This window comes from Corylus avellana, chromosome 7 (genome assembly GCF_965113065.1).
Source record: "Corylus avellana chromosome 7, dhCorAvel1.hap1.2, whole genome shotgun sequence".
In the NCBI taxonomy this organism is placed as follows: Eukaryota; Viridiplantae; Streptophyta; class Magnoliopsida; order Fagales; family Betulaceae; genus Corylus; species Corylus avellana.
The window spans coordinates 6,302,177-6,320,394 of record NC_142496.1 but is presented as its reverse complement, the minus strand read 5'-3'; the positions used below and the strand labels follow the sequence as shown (position 1 = coordinate 6,320,394).

General features: G+C 36.9%; 1 protein-coding gene across 3 annotated transcripts; it reads left to right on the top strand.

Moving 5' to 3' along the window:
* Nucleotides 1–384: 384 nt before the first annotated feature.
* On the top strand, nucleotides 385–17,816 carry LOC132183733 (putative serine/threonine-protein kinase SIS8). Of its 3 annotated transcripts, none has more exons than XM_059597133.2 (13): nucleotides 385–1,661; nucleotides 3,158–3,595; nucleotides 7,977–8,080; nucleotides 8,746–10,016; nucleotides 10,134–10,174; nucleotides 11,682–11,750; nucleotides 13,345–13,445; nucleotides 14,342–14,420; nucleotides 14,529–14,627; nucleotides 14,720–14,788; nucleotides 15,896–15,945; nucleotides 16,056–16,232; nucleotides 17,146–17,236. In XM_059597133.2, the coding sequence occupies exons 1-13, from the start codon at nucleotides 1,164–1,166 to the stop codon at nucleotides 17,156–17,158; spliced, it is 3,009 nt and encodes a 1,002-aa protein (XP_059453116.2). In that variant the 5' UTR covers nucleotides 385–1,163; the 3' UTR covers nucleotides 17,159–17,236. The 3 variants fall into 3 exon arrangements, with proteins under 3 accessions (XP_059453116.2, XP_088374182.1, XP_059453115.2); XM_059597132.2 differs by having other exon boundaries at nucleotides 386–1,661; nucleotides 17,176–17,816; XM_088518056.1 differs by lacking the exon at nucleotides 17,146–17,236 and having other exon boundaries at nucleotides 16,056–16,236.
* Nucleotides 17,817–18,218: the final 402 nt, after the last annotated feature.

Genomic DNA, 18,218 nt, shown 5'->3' with positions numbered 1-18,218 from the left:
TAAAGCAGACAATTTAAAATTAAAAAGAATACTAAAAATTGTATTTTTATTTTATATCTGTCCCCCATAAATCATAATGCTCAGGCGACAGCTTGTAACATTGGTCGTAGTAATTACGTTAAGAAACAAAAAATAATTGTGGTGTTGCCGTAAAAGACGAGCTTTTTCAATGGGAAAATTGAATGGAAGTCTCCACTATTAAAGAGAATTTATAGGGCGAGTGGATAGCAGCAATTGGAATGAGCCGTTGGAGCCGAAGCGAAGTTTTAACCCTTCCCAGTTGAAACAATTTTGTCGTCTAGTTACAAAGAGGTGATTTATGAGATGGGACAAAATAAAATTTGCTTGAAATAGCAAAATATGGGTTGCAAAGAATGAATTTTTCCCAAGTTGCTGATTTTAATATTCCATTTCTGTGCAATTCGCCCACAACTCATGGCATCACACTTGGATTTTGAGATGAGAGAGAGAGAGCGAGAGCCAGTTGGTTGTGTTTCCCACCAGTTTAACCTTTTCCTGGGGCCGTGAAATCCTTCAGCGTCTCAACTCAAGTGGGTCATTATTTTCTATGAGGTCCTACTCTCCCACTTGCCGGTCTTTGCTGTCTCTGCCTGTGTTACCTGCCTCCTTTTCAAACTTCCCCAAGAGACGCTTCTCTCTTTTCTATGTACTCTTCTTCTTCTTCTTCTCCAAAATCAAGTAAGATCCAGTTTTCTCAATCTGGGTATTCATTTATTCCTATTATTCTGCTTCTTGAAGGTCGTATTAGATCAAAGTGCTGATATTGGTGTATTTTGAGTTATCCGCCTTCTTTGTTTGATACTTGTTTCTGTATTGCCTTCCCAGAGTTGGTCTTCGCCGTTCTGCGAAAAGGAGGGTGTTAGCTTTCAATTCAAGCATCTGGGTCGTCTTGGTATTGTGCAAGCTTTACTGGGTATTATTGCTTGTGATGGTTGCTGTGGCTTTTGGATTTGAGAGTTGGTTACGTGCCCCTTGTGGGGTGTAAGGGATGTTGGGCAAGAGGGCCTTTTTGGATTAGTTTCAACTTTACTTTTGTGGTGGAATAGCGGTTGTGATTTCATGCTTGCTCCAAGACAATGGAGAGGTTTATGGCCAGATTTTTACTTCTTTAGCCTTCAAAACTTTAGCTTTTGTGAAAGAGTATGAAGAACTTTCTTAAGAAGCTTCATATCATGTCCAATCAATCAGAACATGCAGAAGGGTCTACTTCATCAAAGGGGAGTAAGCCCAATGAAGGGTCGTCCCCTGATAGGCTTTTGCTCTCTCGGTCCCATTATAATTCTGAGCATAAACCCCTCTCTGGGCTTTCGGGGATTTCGGGTTGGTTGAATCAAGTTACTAGTAGACGCAGCCCCAGTCCACCACCTTCTTCGAATGTGGTAAGAGGGGAGAACATGGAACCGTCTGATTCGGCTAGTACTAGTGGTTTAGATGTTGTTATGGATGCGACCAGGCGTGATTCAGGTTCTAGCAACTCGAGGGATCCTGATGTAGAGGAGGAGTATCAGATACAACTGGCTTTGGAGTTGAGTGCCAAGGAGGATCCTGAGGCAGTTCAGATAGAGGCTGTAAAGCAGATCAGTTTGGGCTCTTGTGCTCTTGATAATACTCCAGCTGAAGTTGTTGCCTATAGATACTGGGTAAGTTTGTCCCTTCTTCTGCTTACTGATTTCAGTTTGTTGTTAGTCAGAATTCTTATGATCACAACACATTGTAAGCATTTGGAGGGGCACCTATGCTTGTCATCCAACCATGAATTATATAATTTTGTTAATTTTTTGTGGTATAGTCAACTTCTTGTCGTATATAAAATGATACCAGAAAATATGTATGGATAAAACAAGTTTAATTCTGTTTGTAATAATAAATCCATATGATGCTTCCTTTAGTTTGAATTTGATTGTTCATGAATTGGATGGTATTTCATTTAAGAGTAATGCTATTTAGTAGACTTTTATAAGATTGGATACAGCTGAGATGATGTCATAGTAAAAATCAGCCTTTGGATCAACAGAAGTTTGTAAAAAAGTAAATCAATGGCTAGTTTTTAATGTTATATCATCTCAATTGTACGGTAGTCATATAGCAGTCTACTAAATTGCATTTCTTTTCATTTAATAATAATATTTAAGCATGAGACTTGAGGAGCTGTCAACAGAAAATAGAAATGAATTCTAGGAAGGTGTCATTAGCACCCTCATAGCTCCTGTGATCCTTGTCCTTTAATCCTATTACCTGAGATGAAAGTCAGGAACATCATCCAAATTGATGTTAGTTGCATTCTGATAGCGCAAGCAATGTTGTTGAGAGTTACCATCAAAGCTTCTCTGCAGTGACAGAATGTTAGCTTAGGCAGAATAGGCAGAACTATATATCTGTATACCAATATCTAGTAGATTGGCTTCTACTACTTGTTTTGCTGTATGCTTAGGATGTTGTTGTGCTTCTTGGTGAACGTTTTCAGCATTTAAGGCATAATAACTGTAACATAGTCTTTTCTTCATTTTATATTTAAATATTATACATACATATATGTATGTACATCTATATATTCTTTTTTGGATCACATGCTTTTTAGTTTTTGTAATTGTAATTCCATTTTTCATTCCAAGGTTTCTCTTATTCTAATTGCAATTGAAGATGACAAGTTCTTGAAATCTGGAAATCTATGTTCCACCACTAGTTCTTTATATTGATATTCCATTGTCAATGGAGAACAACTGGCAAGTAGCCCTGCTTCTCACATCTTGCTTTGTTTCACAATTGAAAAGTAGCATCACAAGGTTAATTTTACTTCTTTGTGTCTTCGTGTATCTTCTTTCTTGTTTTTTGATAAGTAAAGAAGAATTTATCTTCTTTCTGAAAGCATACTTACTAAAAATCCAATTGTTCCCTTCCTGATTAGGTCATATTTCAGCATAACATGGGGTAAAGTGAAGCATACAATATTATTTTGTATTAAAGCCTTAAAACCATTTTCTAAATTTTCTGAGTGCTTGATATATCTATTTTTAGACTAATTGGTGATTGATATTATTATACAAGATTGCTTCTGTTTAACTTTTTTTCTAATCTTTGTCATATGTTTATTCCCTTCTAACCTATCTCATATCCTAGATTTATGCATGCTTCACAGAATTACAATTCTCTTAGCTATGATGACAAGATCTTGGATGGTTTCTATGACCTGTATGGAGTTATGACTGAGTCAACCTCAGAACGAATGCCTTCCCTTGTTGATTTGCAAGGAACACCAGTGTCAGACACAATCACCTGGGAAGCAGTTTTAGTCAATAGGGCCGCTGATGCTAATTTGTTGAAACTTGAACAGAGGGCTCTAGAGCTGGCAGTCGAATCAAGGTCCAATTCTCTAGTTTTTGTAGGTAGTAATTTGGTGCGAACGCTTGCTATTTTAGTTGCTGACTATATGGGTGGACCAGTTGGGGATCCTGACAACATGTCGAGAGAATGGAAAAGTCTCAGTTACAGGTTGAAAGCAACACTTGGTAGCATGGTTTTGCCGCTTGGTTCTCTGACAATTGGATTGGCTCGTCACCGTGCATTACTGTTCAAGGTATCTGCTCGACTTTTTTTCCTTTATGGTTTAAAACCCAATTTGCTAGGGGACTGCCACTTTTGATGTTATGTGGGAGTCTTTGACTACCACATTTGAAATTCGTATTGGTGTTTTTGCCAAAATTGTCTATGCAAGATGCTCAATCATGGTTTCCTTCAACTGCACTCACTGGCAATATAATCATACCAAGTTCGTGGCTGCTTTTGATCTAATTTGTGTGGGGCACTTGGTTATGTACAATGGTGTTTTCATTGTTTTGGATGGACGTATCTCAGATTCGAAATGCTAGTGTAGGTAGTTTGAGAAGCATTTAAATCGAAAAGAATTTAAATAAGTGTGAGGTATATGCAATTGCATGATCACATTCTTCTTTATACACCTGCTAATTTATTCCCACGCTTCTTTTGTTCACTTCAGAATGCTGAGTCTCTGATGATTTTTCTTATGGAGGCCCTGTTATAGGTCTGATGGTTACGATTGTCCAAACCACTTTCGTAGTTTTGGACAGGGCTCATGACCTTTAACTCTAAGTATTCAGAATGACAAGTGCGTCACTTTTGAGTGTATTTGCTGTGTGCAACCTCTGGTTGAAACCATTTTATATGATTAATTGTTATAAGTCTACGCTTGCGTAGCTTCTAAATTGGTGAGCCTCTATAATACTTTCAATAAGATTTGTTTAGGTACTCACCAGAAAAGTGTCATGGTTCAGAGTATATCAGTACCTCTTTTAGAGATACATTCATAAATGAATCATGTTAGAGATGGCTTTGAGGCAACTGGTGATCACAAGTGACTTTACATCCACTTACCATTGTTCACCACTTTTGCTAAACGAATCTTTTCGGAGGTTACCTCACTGAATAATTCTGACTCATTTGTAGCACACCAAAATTTGTTCTCCCTATTTTAGTCTTTTTTTAAAATGATAAGATTTGTAGAAATATCCTAGTATGAGCCCTTGCTATGTCTACGGATGACAATGGGGTGTACAAGCGGTTGTAGTTATTCCCTCCTAATTGCAACTACAACCACTTTAGGCAATTATCAATTTTTAAATAAATGCAACCGCAACTGTTAGGCCGGTTGCGGTTTAAATAAGCAACCGCAACTGTTAGGCCGGTTAGCGGTAAACCACAACCGATGGTTATGCAGTTATTGAAGGCCCGGTTATTAATTGCTAACTGCTTTTCATAAAAATCCAAAATTATTATTATTATTTTTTTTTCAAAAGAAAAGCCTCATTCGATGGACTTTTTTCAAAATGTTTTCACCCAAATATGCTGTCATTCTTTTGATCAAATTCAAGCCTGTGCAATCAAAGTAGCCTTATCCTAGAACCATTATGTTCGCAGTTAGATGTAAGTAAGCTTTAAAATTAATGTGCAAAGCAAATTTGATTCTAACCATATATTACAAGTCACAAGTTTGAAACCTTACGAATATGAAAATCTAAGATTAACTTTGACTTCCGGGAGGATCTGAAGTTCCAGAATTAGCATATAAACAAAGAACCTAATGCAAGTTTGTGAGACCAAATGAAAATAGTGGGTTAAAAAACTAGAGGATCAGACCCAAACTCTTGAATAAAATATGTACACTGGAAGCTTTACAAGTAAAGCTTTAATTCGTTCCATTAAAGCTTTACTTGTTTGTTTTGACGCTGTTTTTGGTCTAAAGGTGAATATGGCTAAATCAGCTTTGGTCCCGGTCGGTGATGTGGTTAATGTGGGAGAATTGGCTGGTGTTTTGGGTTGTGGAACGGCTTCTTTGCCTATGAAATATTTGGGGCTCCCCTTGGGCGCTCGTTTTAAGGCCAAAAGCATTAGGGATGATATTTTGGAAAAGGTTGAGTGTAGGTTGGCTAGTTGGAAAAGGTTGCATCTTTCCAAGGGAGGTAGGGTTACTCTGATAAAGAGCATTCTTTCTAATCTTCCTACTTCTTGCCCCTTTTCCCTATACTTGCTTTTGTGGCCAAGCGTATAGAGAAGCTCCAGTGTGGTTTTCTGTGTGGTGGTTTAAACGAAGAGTTTAAGTATCACTTGGTTAACTGGGACAAGGTGTGTTCTCCTATCTCTGAAGGTGGTCTATGGATCAACAAGTTGAGAGTGTTCAATCATGCTTTGTTAGGGAAGTGGCTGTGGCGTTATGTGCATGAGAGAGAGGCTTGGTGGAGAATTGTCGTAGATGCCAAGTATGGTTCTGATTGGGGTGGTTGGCACTCTGTTGATACTCCTGGGCCTCATGGGGTGGGAATTTGGAGGTATATTAGTAGGCGTGGCGGTTGTTTTCTAGCCATACTAGACTCGATCCAAGTGATGGGTCTAAAATCAGATTTTGGGATGATGTTTGGTGTGGAGAAACGACTCTCAAGGAAGCTTTTCCAGGCCTATACAATATAGCTAGTGCAAAAGATGCGGCTATTGCTGACAATTTTGACTTCACGGGTGGGACCCTTCAATGGAATTTTAGCTTCTTTCGGTTGGTCCATGATTGGGAATTGGATATGCTAGCCTCATTCTATACTTTGTTGTATTCTCATAGAATGAGAAGGGAAGGGGAGAATAAAATTTGGTGGGTTCCGTCTAGCAAAGGAAGTTCAACGTTAGATCTTTCTATAATATTTCGGTAAGTAAAGAGGCTAGTTCCTTTCTTGGAAGAGTATTTGGCGTACCAAAGCACCTTCGAGAGTGGCTTTCTTTACTTGGACAACGCTGTTAGGGAAGATCCTCACTATTGATAATCTTAGAAAAAGGAATTTTATTATGATCAATAAATGTTGCTTGTGCAAATCAGATGGGGAGACTATTGATCATCTTCTTCTTCACTGTGAGATTGCTCATTCTTTATGGTATGCTATATTCAGTCGGTTTGGATTATCATGGGTCATGCCTAGCAAGGTGGCGGGCTTGTTTGCTTGTTGGTGGTCGGGAGGTCGTTCTCAGAGTGTTGTTGTTTGGAAAATGGTTCCTCTATGCATCGTGTGGTGCTTATGGTTAGAAAGGAACGAGAGATGCTTTGAGGATTCTGAGAGATCCTTGGAGGAACTCACGGCCTTCTTTTTCTACACTCTTTACACGTGGACAACAGCTTGGCTCGCTCCCTTAGTGATTAGCTATCTCGATTTCCTTGTTCTTTTATTTTCTTCTAGCTAGGCGTTTCTCTTGTATACTCCCTGTGTATTAGGGTTGTGCCTCTCTACGCTTTTGATATATAAACATTACTTATATATATATATATATATATATATATATATACACTGAAAAGCACAATAAAATCCCCTTATTAACAGGCTCATGGAGTGATCTGACTTCAAGAAGTTTGTTTCTGTTTTCATGCTTCAACAACTTCTTTTTCAAACGGTAAAAAGTAAAAACCTGTCATATGACATATCCATATATCTTTTTTCCCCCTTTCGTGCTTAGCTAACTAAAGTAGCATCTACTACGAAGATAAAGCATATATACAAAGAGCCTAAAACGAGTTCATGAGACTATGAAAATAATGGGGATAATTTAATATATATTTTAAAACCGGTTACCGGTTACCCAGTTATTAACTGCTTTCGTCAATCCTTAAAACCGGTAATTGCAATTGGCCTAGGCAGTTATCTAGTTAACCAGTTGTGGTTATTTGCAGTATTTGCTGTTATGCGGATAGCAGTTGTTGGCAATTAATAACTGCATCGCCTGTACACTCCTAGATGACATAATGGTACATACCATGCTGATACCAGCATGAGATTCATAAAAGCTGCTGTAAGGTTCCTTTTCTGGATGATAATACTAGTTTTATCTCTCAGCCCTCCTATATGGCGTTTCACTTTCACAATATATAGGGACAGAAAAACTGTTCTTGGGTAATTTTCTTTCTCACTTCTAGTGAAATTTAAAGCATCTCTTTCAGAAGGTAAAGGTGAATAGTTAGTTTGATGGCGCATTTTAGGCTAACATTGTCCTGTGTACCCTCTCTGGTACGTTAGAATTTGACTGGTCTAATATCTAGTAGAATACTATGATATTGAAGGGTAGTTAGCGCCTCCACATTAACTGTTCTCAACAACTGCATTGTGATAAGTACCCAGGTTATCATGTTATCAAGGTGTTCAACAGGTATATTTTTAGAAGCTGCTCTGTCACCTGTGAGTCAGCCGTCTTCAACCATTAGATTTTTTATGTTTCCAGTTTTCTTTTGACAGCTTTACAATATTGCAGTAAAAATCAACAGCTTTGTCTTTCTTCGTATTATGTTCTTTGATTATCTTGCGTTATATGGCTCTGTCTTTAACTAACTCTTGTTTTATCAGTTTTCCTTGTAGTGAGGAATTCTGGTCTTCCACTAGTAGTTCTTTTCTACAAAATTTTGTTTGCTTATGTAGGTTTTGGCTGATAGTGTGGGTTTCCCATGCCGATTGGTTAAAGGACAGCAGTACACGGGGTCTGATGCTGCGGCAATGAACTTTGTAAAGATTGATGATGGAAGGTAATTATAAGTTTATGTTTTGCAATGCAGTCAAGTCAGCTGGATGATTCAGAGTTTAGTTATTTATTTTCTGTTTTCTGAAACATGATTTTGCTATGCATATATGATGTGCTTATAGTTGGTGTCCTAGGATTGCATTTGCATATGTTGCATTTTTATTTTCATTATTGTCAAATGTTTTTGAAATTGATGTCAGAGCAGAAAATTGCCTCATTTATCTTGGTAATTTTTTTAAAGGGAAAAATGCAAAATCAGTTCTTTTGGTTTACTTGATTTACAATTAACTCCCTCTAGTATCAAAATGAATTTAGTGGTCCCTGAGTTATGCAAAAAAAAAGTTTACTCCTTAGAGTCAAATTTCGTTCACTGACTTAACATATTTCATTAGTGTGACATTGACTTAAATAGGACACGTGTCACAATTTTAATGGATTTTGACATGTCACACTATCAAAATTTGCTAAGTCAATGGATGGAAATTTGACTGTAGGGAGTAATTTTTTTTTTTTGGGCATACCTCAGAGACCTCTGAATTCATTTTGAAACCACATGGACCTAAGTGCAAATCAGGTAAACCACATGGACTAAATTTACATTTTTCCTTTTTTTAATTTGCGGTTGCAAAGCCTTATCTGTTTTTAAGATGCGGATAACGTGACTTTCAGGGAGTATATCGTTGACCTAATGGCAGATCCCGGTACACTTATTCCATCTGATGCAGCTGGGTCACATATAGAATATGATGAGTCGTTCATTTCTGCAAGCCCTTTGTCTAGAGATATCGACTCCTCTCATATGGCCTCTTCAAGCAGTGGGGTTGGAAGTTCATTTGAAGAACATTCAGACTTTGGGACATTGGACAAGAGGCCTCGGTTCAGCAATTTAGCTGCTTTAGGAAAAGAATGTGATGACAGAAGTGATTTCACTTCTGCAAATATAACCAGGCCAACTTCAAGTGATGAAGAGCACAAGTCATGCTTAGACGATTTTAGAACTCCCTCCCATGTAGAGAAGGTGCCTGTGCGGGAGCCTCCTGGCAGGCCTAATTATCCTTACATGCATACAAGATCTCCTTCTTGGACTGAAGGTATTACCTCACCTGCTGTACGTAGAATGAAAGTGAAAGATGTTTCACAATACATGATTGATGCTGCCAAGGAGAATCCACAATTAGCTCAAAAACTTCATGATGTGCTACTCGAGAGTGGTGTTGTCGCTCCACCAAACTTGTTTAGTGAAATTTATCCTGATCAGTTAGATGTGTCAGCAGTTGAGGCCAGGTCCCCAACTGAAGATAAAGATGAAGGTAAGCATGGGATTGGAACCCAAGAAATGAAAGGTCAAGATGATGCTGATCCTCGAATTTTGCCTCCTTTGCCTCCCCACAGAGTGCACTCTAAAGCAAGAATTTCTTCTGGTCAACTGGAGCATCTTAAATCTGTGGAAGGCTTAGGGATTAACCTTCCGCTTGATACAGTGGAAGTAACTAGACAGCCTATCTCATCACAGCTTGAAGTAACTCCTGTAAAATATGCAAAAAACGTACCTGTTGCTGCTGCTGCGGCAGCTGCAGCAGCTGTTGTTGCATCTTCAATGGTAGTTGCTGTAGCAAAGTCAAGTAGCGACTCCAATTTTGAACTTCCAGTAGCAGCTGCTGCCACTGCTACTGCTGCAGCTGTGGTTGCAACAACTGCAGCCGTCAGTAAGCAGTATGAGCAGGGCGCAAAAAGTGATGGAGATGCAGATGGTGCTGGTTATGAGCCACGGGGTAGTGGTGACCGACAGCACGATGCTTCTGGAGCCATTTCAGAAGGAGAGAGAATATCAGATAGCTCGGCAGGTAATGATAGCACAAAATCTGATGTCACACTTGATGAAGTTGGAGAACTCGAGATTCAATGGGAGGAGATCACCTTGGGTGAGCGTATCGGACTTGGTATTTACCTGTACATTGTGCCATCTAGTTCATGTACTTCTTGTCTTATAAAGAAGAATACTTAAGATGGCTTTCACATGTGTAATTTCATCTTTTTGGTTGTCCTTTGTTCTACAGGATCATATGGGGAGGTATATCGTGGAGACTGGCATGGAACTGTAAGTTTTCTCCTGCTGACCCTGAATGACTGTGGTGTATCCGTTGTTTTTGTGGTGTCTACTATTGGTGTAATCTATTCCTTTTGACTTGGTTTCAGAGATGTTTAGTATCTTGTGCTGCAATTGTTTCTGTGTGGCTAGAAACCCTCTGTATGGCTTCTAGGAACCTTTCAAAAAGTGTGAATGGATGGCAACATGAAAAACGTGAGACAAAGTTGTAGCTGCAAAATATCTTAGATGTGATCAGAGAGAAGAGTTTGCAGACAATGGGAATGATGTAGGATGGCCCTTTGATTTAGTGTTTAGGGTTTACTATGATCGATATAGGTCGGCTGAAGGCTCCACCTACTAAACTGGGCAATAAGGGAAACCTCAAGAGTATATGATAAATTGCGCTAGACAGATATACTGAATTAATTAAGCATATAAAGAACCTCAATGTGGGGGATTATACCTAATTAACATAACTGCATCAGAAAGTCTTTCAAATTTTTACGAACATGTATTAAAGACGTATTTTTTTCTTTAATGATAAAAAATATATGTAAATAGAAATAGGTATTCTTTAAATTGTAGGAGAGATTCCCTTTTTTTCAATATATATTGGTCCTGAAGGAAGTTGGTTTTACTTCAGGTATAAAGAGTTTATATGGCTCAAAATCCATTAGTATCATTTTTTGCACAGTTCATAAAATGACTTGGAAAGGACTCCTAATGATGTGAAATATATCATTAGGTACTTTCAAAACAATGTTGATCATTGTTTCTTTCAGATGTTAGGCAAAAGCCTACAACCAAATGCATGTTTTGCAAGTCTGCACATTATGTTGGTTGGTTTTACACTTGGAGCTGAAAACTTCTACAGGATGTTGTATGAGGCCCAAAACAGGTCAGGGCTTAACATTATCTGATGCAATTAAGGACCTTGTTGATGCATTAAGCTCTATTTTGGTTGTAATGACAGCAATATGAGCATACTTTAAATGGTCCCCTTGAACATCAACCCTGCACTAGGAGCTGTCAACTTAAATTGGGAAGAGAGTATTATGTCTGCATTCATGCATCAATCTGATGACTACACTTTACTTATTTTATCTCCTTCTATTGTGTTTGTTTATCTGTATTAAATTACTAATTACCCAAAAAACTTAAGCTGATAGGAAGAGGTAAATTTAATCACTTAATCATTACTTTAATAATCTGAATTAAGTCTTTGGGAGGTTTACCCCTGATTGAATAATTTGAGATGTTCTTAGACCTTATTTACATGTTTGATGCCCAAAGCATTATCACCATTTTCCTATTCCTGAAATGCTTAATGTAACAACAATATCTTCTTTGTTTTGGGATGTTTCTCTACTTGTATAGTTTGGAATTAGATAATCAACTGTCTAGCTATGTCTCTCCGCTTCTTGTTTGTTTTGAGATTTGTTGCTTGTTTTTGTGTCAAATTCTTGTTTTTGGGAAGTTTTTATTTTGATCTTATTGTCATCTTTCGTTTTTACAGGAAGTGGCTGTGAAGAAGTTTCTAAACCAAGATATTTCTGGTGAATCACTTGAGGAATTCAAAAGTGAGGTACAATTTGTTTGCCCCTTCCTTTCCCTCTTTGCTTACTTTCTTTTAATGCATCACCAATTGTGCCCAAAGCTTAAGTTAGTAAGAAATGATCAATTAAATATTTCTCTACACTACCCCTTACATGTGGTTCTAACAATCCCTTCTATATAGTGGTCCAATATATGGAATATTAAACCATGTGAAAGTTCGTCAAACTCATATAATGATGATAAATTGTCAATTGTCCTTAAAATAATAGGAAAATGTAAATTCAATTTATTTCCTTGCGGTTTTTAAACATTCAATTTATTTCCTTGTGATTTTTAAACAATAAATTCAATTTATTCTCTCTATTCTCTAATATATGTTCAGCTCTCATTTTTTCTTAAAAAAATCATTTTTTTACCTAACATATCTGATATTCTTGCCATATCCATGCCGTGTCCAACCTGTATCTTGTTGTGTCCCTTAAAAAAATTAATTTCTTTATTTATGGGTTAGGCATTCTGCCTTATCCTGCATGTCTGTAGACTGTATCAGATCTGGATACGATAAATCCTTTGAGATATCCATCCTTGAGTTAATCTTTATTTTGTTATATTTATTTTTTAATTAGTGCATTTATCACTATGGTTTCTTAGATCTTGTTTCAAGAGAGAATAAAATGAAGTTCTTTAATTTTGTCTTGCTTGTGCCTGAAGCTTTCAAATGATGTAATTATTTGCTTAATTTGTGCTAGTGAGGTGTTACTTCAATAAATCGACAACATCATTTGTATCTAATACGGCCATTCTTGACCCCTCTCATTAACTCTGGTTAATTCGTTATCCATTCTGATTAACACATAGGACATCATGATAAAGTGAGACAAATGAGGGTTATTTCTGTGGTGAGATCATTTATAAGGCCGCATGTGCTGTGAAAAATGGTCCTTGCCCCACATTGCCTTATTTATTGAGCATATGATTGACTTGTCAAAATTTATGGGATGAGATGTAAGGACATATTTGTCAAGATTGTGATAAAGAATTTGGAAAATGTACCTGTTACTTTTTTCATGCCAAACTCTTTCCACCATCTCATATGCATGCCTAAACCTATTCCTTAAATTAAGCTTTTACTACGTTTTGCTATCATTGTTGTTAGAATATTAATCAAATGATAAAATTCACAATTTCCTATTAACTTAAATTTTTAGGATAATTGGTGATTTAACATGGTATTCGAGCAACGATCTTGAGTTTGAATTTTGATTCCGTAATCATTTATCATATTTTATTTATAAACATGAGTATTACCTTCTATTTCAGTTAAATATTTGAAGTGTTTGGCTTCATTTATTGAGGGGTAGATCCACATGTGAGGGAAAGTATGAGAATATTAATTAAATGATTAAATTTAACATTTCTAAGTATGTGAAGAACATTTACTTGGGTCTAAATTGAAAAATATTACCTCTCTTTTGTTTTACACCCCACTTCTTCCACCATCTAATTTACATGCCTCAATCCCATCCTTTAGGATTTAACTTTTTCTACTTTTGGCTGTCATTGGTATCTCTAAGTATGTAAAGTTTGAAATATTTTTTTGTACTTGTGGTCTGAATTGCAAGGTTCGGATAATGAAAAGACTCAGGCATCCAAATGTTGTTCTCTTCATGGGAGCTGTAACACGTGCCCCAAATCTTTCAATTGTCACTGAATTTCTTCCCAGGTATTTAAACACTCTACTTCTGATCATAATCATGTTATAGCCGAATCGCAGATTTATGGAAGTCAATGTGTGCCATAATGTTAACTTACCACAAGAAGCTCTTATTATTACAAGACTATATCAAGTATAATTTTCCTGTGGTAGTTTGGAATTGTTCAGAATATTCCTCTTTTTTTTTTTGTTTTGTTTTTTGTTTTCCTTCTGTTTGATTAATGCTTCTTCTCATGCATTGATTTACATGAATTCGATACACACACAAACACATAGCCAATGAGAGGCATCAAAAGAGGATCTTGTATGGTAGGGCTTTTAGAAATTATTGATTGACATGCAAATACTGTCCTGAAATAAACTTTCTTATAATTTTTTTTTTGACTGAATTTTCAGCAATTTCCCCAATTTGGGAATTTTTCTTGAGATTTATAGTTATATAGTTGTTGTTGCTGTTGTTCTTCCATGTTTGCTTTATCACAGTCCCAAAAAAAGAGAAGATTGTACATCTTTTGATAAATAATTTAATGATGAAAGAGACTTGCAAGTACACAGAATGTGGTTGGAGAATCCCATAAAGCATAAACCATCTGAGGAAAAGAAGGGACACCACCTACAAAAGATATCCAGTCATATAATTTCCTCAGAAATAAAGACTTAAGCAACACAGTGGTAACCCTTATGAATTAAAAGACTTATTAAGGCTTATCTAATTAATCTCTATCAAATTTCCCATTTGAATAAGGGCAAAGAGCTTACTCTGCTATGATGATTCTGCTCGATTAAGTGCTTCCATTGCTAGTATGTTTCTGTTTGATAAATTATTTCTCATGTCTTATTAGTTATGTTAATTTGGAATGTTAAAGCACAAATCTTTTTATTTATTTATTTATTTTTTTTGGCAGAGGTAGTTTGTATAGGCTGATTCACCGGCCTAACAATCAATTAGATGAAAGAAGGCGGTTGAGGATGGCCCTTGATGCTGTATGATTCTGTCTCTCTTGCCGTTCATTCCACTCTCATTCAGCAACTCACTATAATTGTTGACTTTGCTGGAGATAATTGATCATTTTTGAATGATGAAACTTTCAGGCTCGGGGAATGAATTATTTGCACAACTGCTCTCCCGTAATAGTACACCGTGATTTGAAGTCCCCAAATCTTCTTGTTGATAAAAATTGGGTTGTGAAGGTGGTGTCTTATCTTGTTACTGAGATTCTGAATATATTAAATGTATCTTCCATGCTTAACCCAACAGGATGAAAAATTTTCTGCCTGTTCAGGTGTGCGATTTTGGGTTGTCACGGATGAAAAATAGCACATTTCTCTCTTCAAGGTCAACTGCAGGGACGGTAAGCCATTAACAACTTCATTTTCTTTTCTTTCCCTTTTTCCTTTTATTTGCTTTTGGGTCATCCACCTTACTTGGTCTTCCATGTTTTTGATTTACTGATCTATTATGTTCATGTCGCAATGCTGGATATATTCTTTTCATGATCATATCTGGTATCTATGCACCTTCTATATGTTTCCAGTAATAGTGAACTACTTACATTTGTGCTTCTCATGATAGTATTGTCATCTGTTTCATTTCTTTTTTGTTTTGAGCTTTATGTTCTGTTGGTGTTGGTTGCATGACCTAGGTATTTGGTAGACCTTTAGTGGTGATTAAGAGGAAAAAAAGAACTACACAGATTTTTTGATGTGGCAAATGGCTCAGGACAAATTGCAGAGAAAATTGGTGTTTCTTTTGACTGTTAGTTGATGCCAAGTTTGATCTATGCATTGCAATTAACTTGGCATATGTTCTCTCAAACTTTCAAAATCACAAGGAGAGAACTATTCCAAAAGTTACTCATTCTGCAAGATTATCAGGACTTACTGTTTACAGCATTCTTTTATTCATGACTGATAAAATCACAACGCCTATTCTCTTCTCTTTTTTGATAAGTAATTGAAATATCATTAAAAGCGTAAGGCACCCTCGGGTCCAAGGCCTATTCTCTTTTCAATAAAGGTTAAAGGACTCATGTACTTTTGGTGTCCATGGGGATGGTGAAAATGAGACAAAAGCTTGCTGGTTAGGCTTCAAAATGATCAAGGCTATTTTTGGTGGTAGTTGGTACAATCATATGATTCAATAATTATATAATAGTGTTAAAAGGTAAGTTATTCCAATGGTTTTTGGTGCTATTGCTCTTGAACTTTGGGTTTAGTTCCGTTAAAGTAACTTGGTTATCTGCGACAGTACTAAAAGGAGAAGTCTATCTCTAGTAGAATATGCGGAAATAATTATGAATATTGTAATCATCTACCCTGCCATATGGCTATTCATGCATTGCTTGCAATATGTTTTCATTTCGTGATGATTGACTTGTTTGTATGTGTCTTTGATTGAAAGTTCTGCAACCATTAGAAGTAGGTATTGAATAAGTTCATGTTTGTATTGCATGCTTCAGGCTGAGTGGATGGCCCCAGAAGTGCTAAGAAACGAACCTGCAGATGAAAAGTAAGCCCATCCCCCCCCCCCCCCCCCCACACACACACACACACACACACACAACACTTTTTCCCTCCATGGAGTTTTTTCATAATTGCATCATGTAATTCAATATGCAGGTGCGATGTATATAGCTTTGGAGTCATACTATGGGAGCTCTCTACATTGCAACAACCATGGGGGGGAATGAACCCAATGCAAGTTGTTGGTGCAGTTGGATTTCAACATCGGCGTCTTGATATTCCAGACGATATGGATCCTGGCATTGCAGATATTATTCAGAAATGCTGGGAGACGTAAGTATTTTTGTTGTTTTTCTCTTCCAGCCTCTTCCATCGACACTATAAGAAACATGGGTGATTAATTTTTATATATTGATATTGTGATTCTAAACATGCAATGCCAAACTCTTTTGTCGGCTTAGCTTAGTCTTTAGGAAGGTGATTCAGCTGGCATAAGAAAATGTAAATTAATTTGTGTCCACAATGGTTTCAACTTGAGAACAGATGTAAAAGCAAACAACCAACTATTGGGCTACAAGCTGTGTTTGCTTCTGTTGGCCATTCTAAAGTATATTACTGTAAGACAATTTAGCTACATAAAAGTGTAATAGGTGGGCAGCATGGGTTTTCAAACCTAAACCTCTGCCCATTAGGCCTCAAGTTATTGTTTTTTGTTTTATGCCTTCTTAAAGTCAATTGAAAAATCAACTATACAAATTCAAATTTATCTCAACATATTACATAAGATTTAAATATTTTAAGGACTCTTTATCCTTATTTAAATTAACCTTTGGATGCACATGTGGTTTAATTTTTTGATATAATCCTGTGTTTGCTTTTTGCCTGGTATAATTTCATACTTCATAGATATTTCCTTTTATTTTGTGCGAGTTTCTTAATCAAACCACTGGTTCAACCATGGACCCACTGGTTAAACCAATGACCTGGAACTTTGACAGGTCAATATCTGGTTTGGGGCTTTAATCTATGTTCTTACCACTCCTTGCTTCCAATCAGATCTTTAAAGCATATTTGGTTATATAATTTCTTTCAAAAACTTTTCATCCTTTCTGATTACTCCCCATTAATGATGGACTATCTTTGCAAATGCACCTCTCTACTCGTGGCCACCTACTTCTTTTCCTTTGGGTAACATGATCTTCTTATTGCAGTGTATCCAATATTCTTCAAAATTCCTTTTCTGCAGTTCTGACAATTGATCCATCTAACATTTTAGAGACCCAAAATTGAGACCTACATTTGCTGAGATCATGGCTGCTCTGAAGCCGTTGCAGAAGCCTGTAACCAGTTCTCAAGTTCCCAGACCAAGTACATCCGTTGGCGGTGGACGTGAGAAGGCTCAGCCATCACGAGTTGCAGAGGAATGAGCAGGCTAGAGGAGGAAGTCAACAACCTGACTCACTGCTCATTGGACTGCAAAAATATTGCTGAGAAGTTCTAGATTGCTGGGACAAGTATGAGAAAGTGCTCTCGGTTGAGATGATGACCCAACATACACTCTGATTTGAATTGTGATTCTTTTTCCTCAATCACTTTTTTTTCTTCTTCTTTTTTTTTTTTTTTTTTTTGGTATTCTTCACGGTACAGCTATTCGCAAAAGTCGTGTATTTGTTTGTAAAAATCCATTGAAATCTTGTAGTCAATGTTTGAAATTGTCATTGTCCATAGAGTAGTATCAAGTAGTTTCAGAAGCACTATGCTGCCTTGAATTAGAGAGTGGGGTAGGAAAGCTGAAGCTGTAGATAAATGCGGGAAGAATTGTGCCAACTGCCAGAAATTGGGAGTTGCAGAATCTGATACACTGATGGCATGCGGCTCATATGAGCCAAAAAAAATTTCTGTTTACATTTTTTGGCAGACATTGTTTTAAGGAGCAATCACAAAGCTGTCTAATTCACAACACTGGCCTGTACCATAAATATAGATAGTGCAATTTCAGTAAGACACTGGCTTGTTAGTCGCATAGCAGCTACAGAGCCATCTTTACTTACTTTTTTCTTTTTGTGCATACAAGAAAGAAAGGAGAGAAACTAGGGGAGGTTCTTTACCAGCTTTACTCTTTTCTTTCCATGCCTGGAGGTGGTCAATGCTTGTACAGGGGATTTGGTTTGCCAATAAAGAGAATGAGATTGCAATAGAGTAACAATTCGTGTTTCGGATCGCATTGATGTATGCATATAAGACTATATATGTCAACTTTAATTTGACTCATTTAATTAAACGGGTTAAACCTTTCAACTAAAATTTGTTAATTTTGTA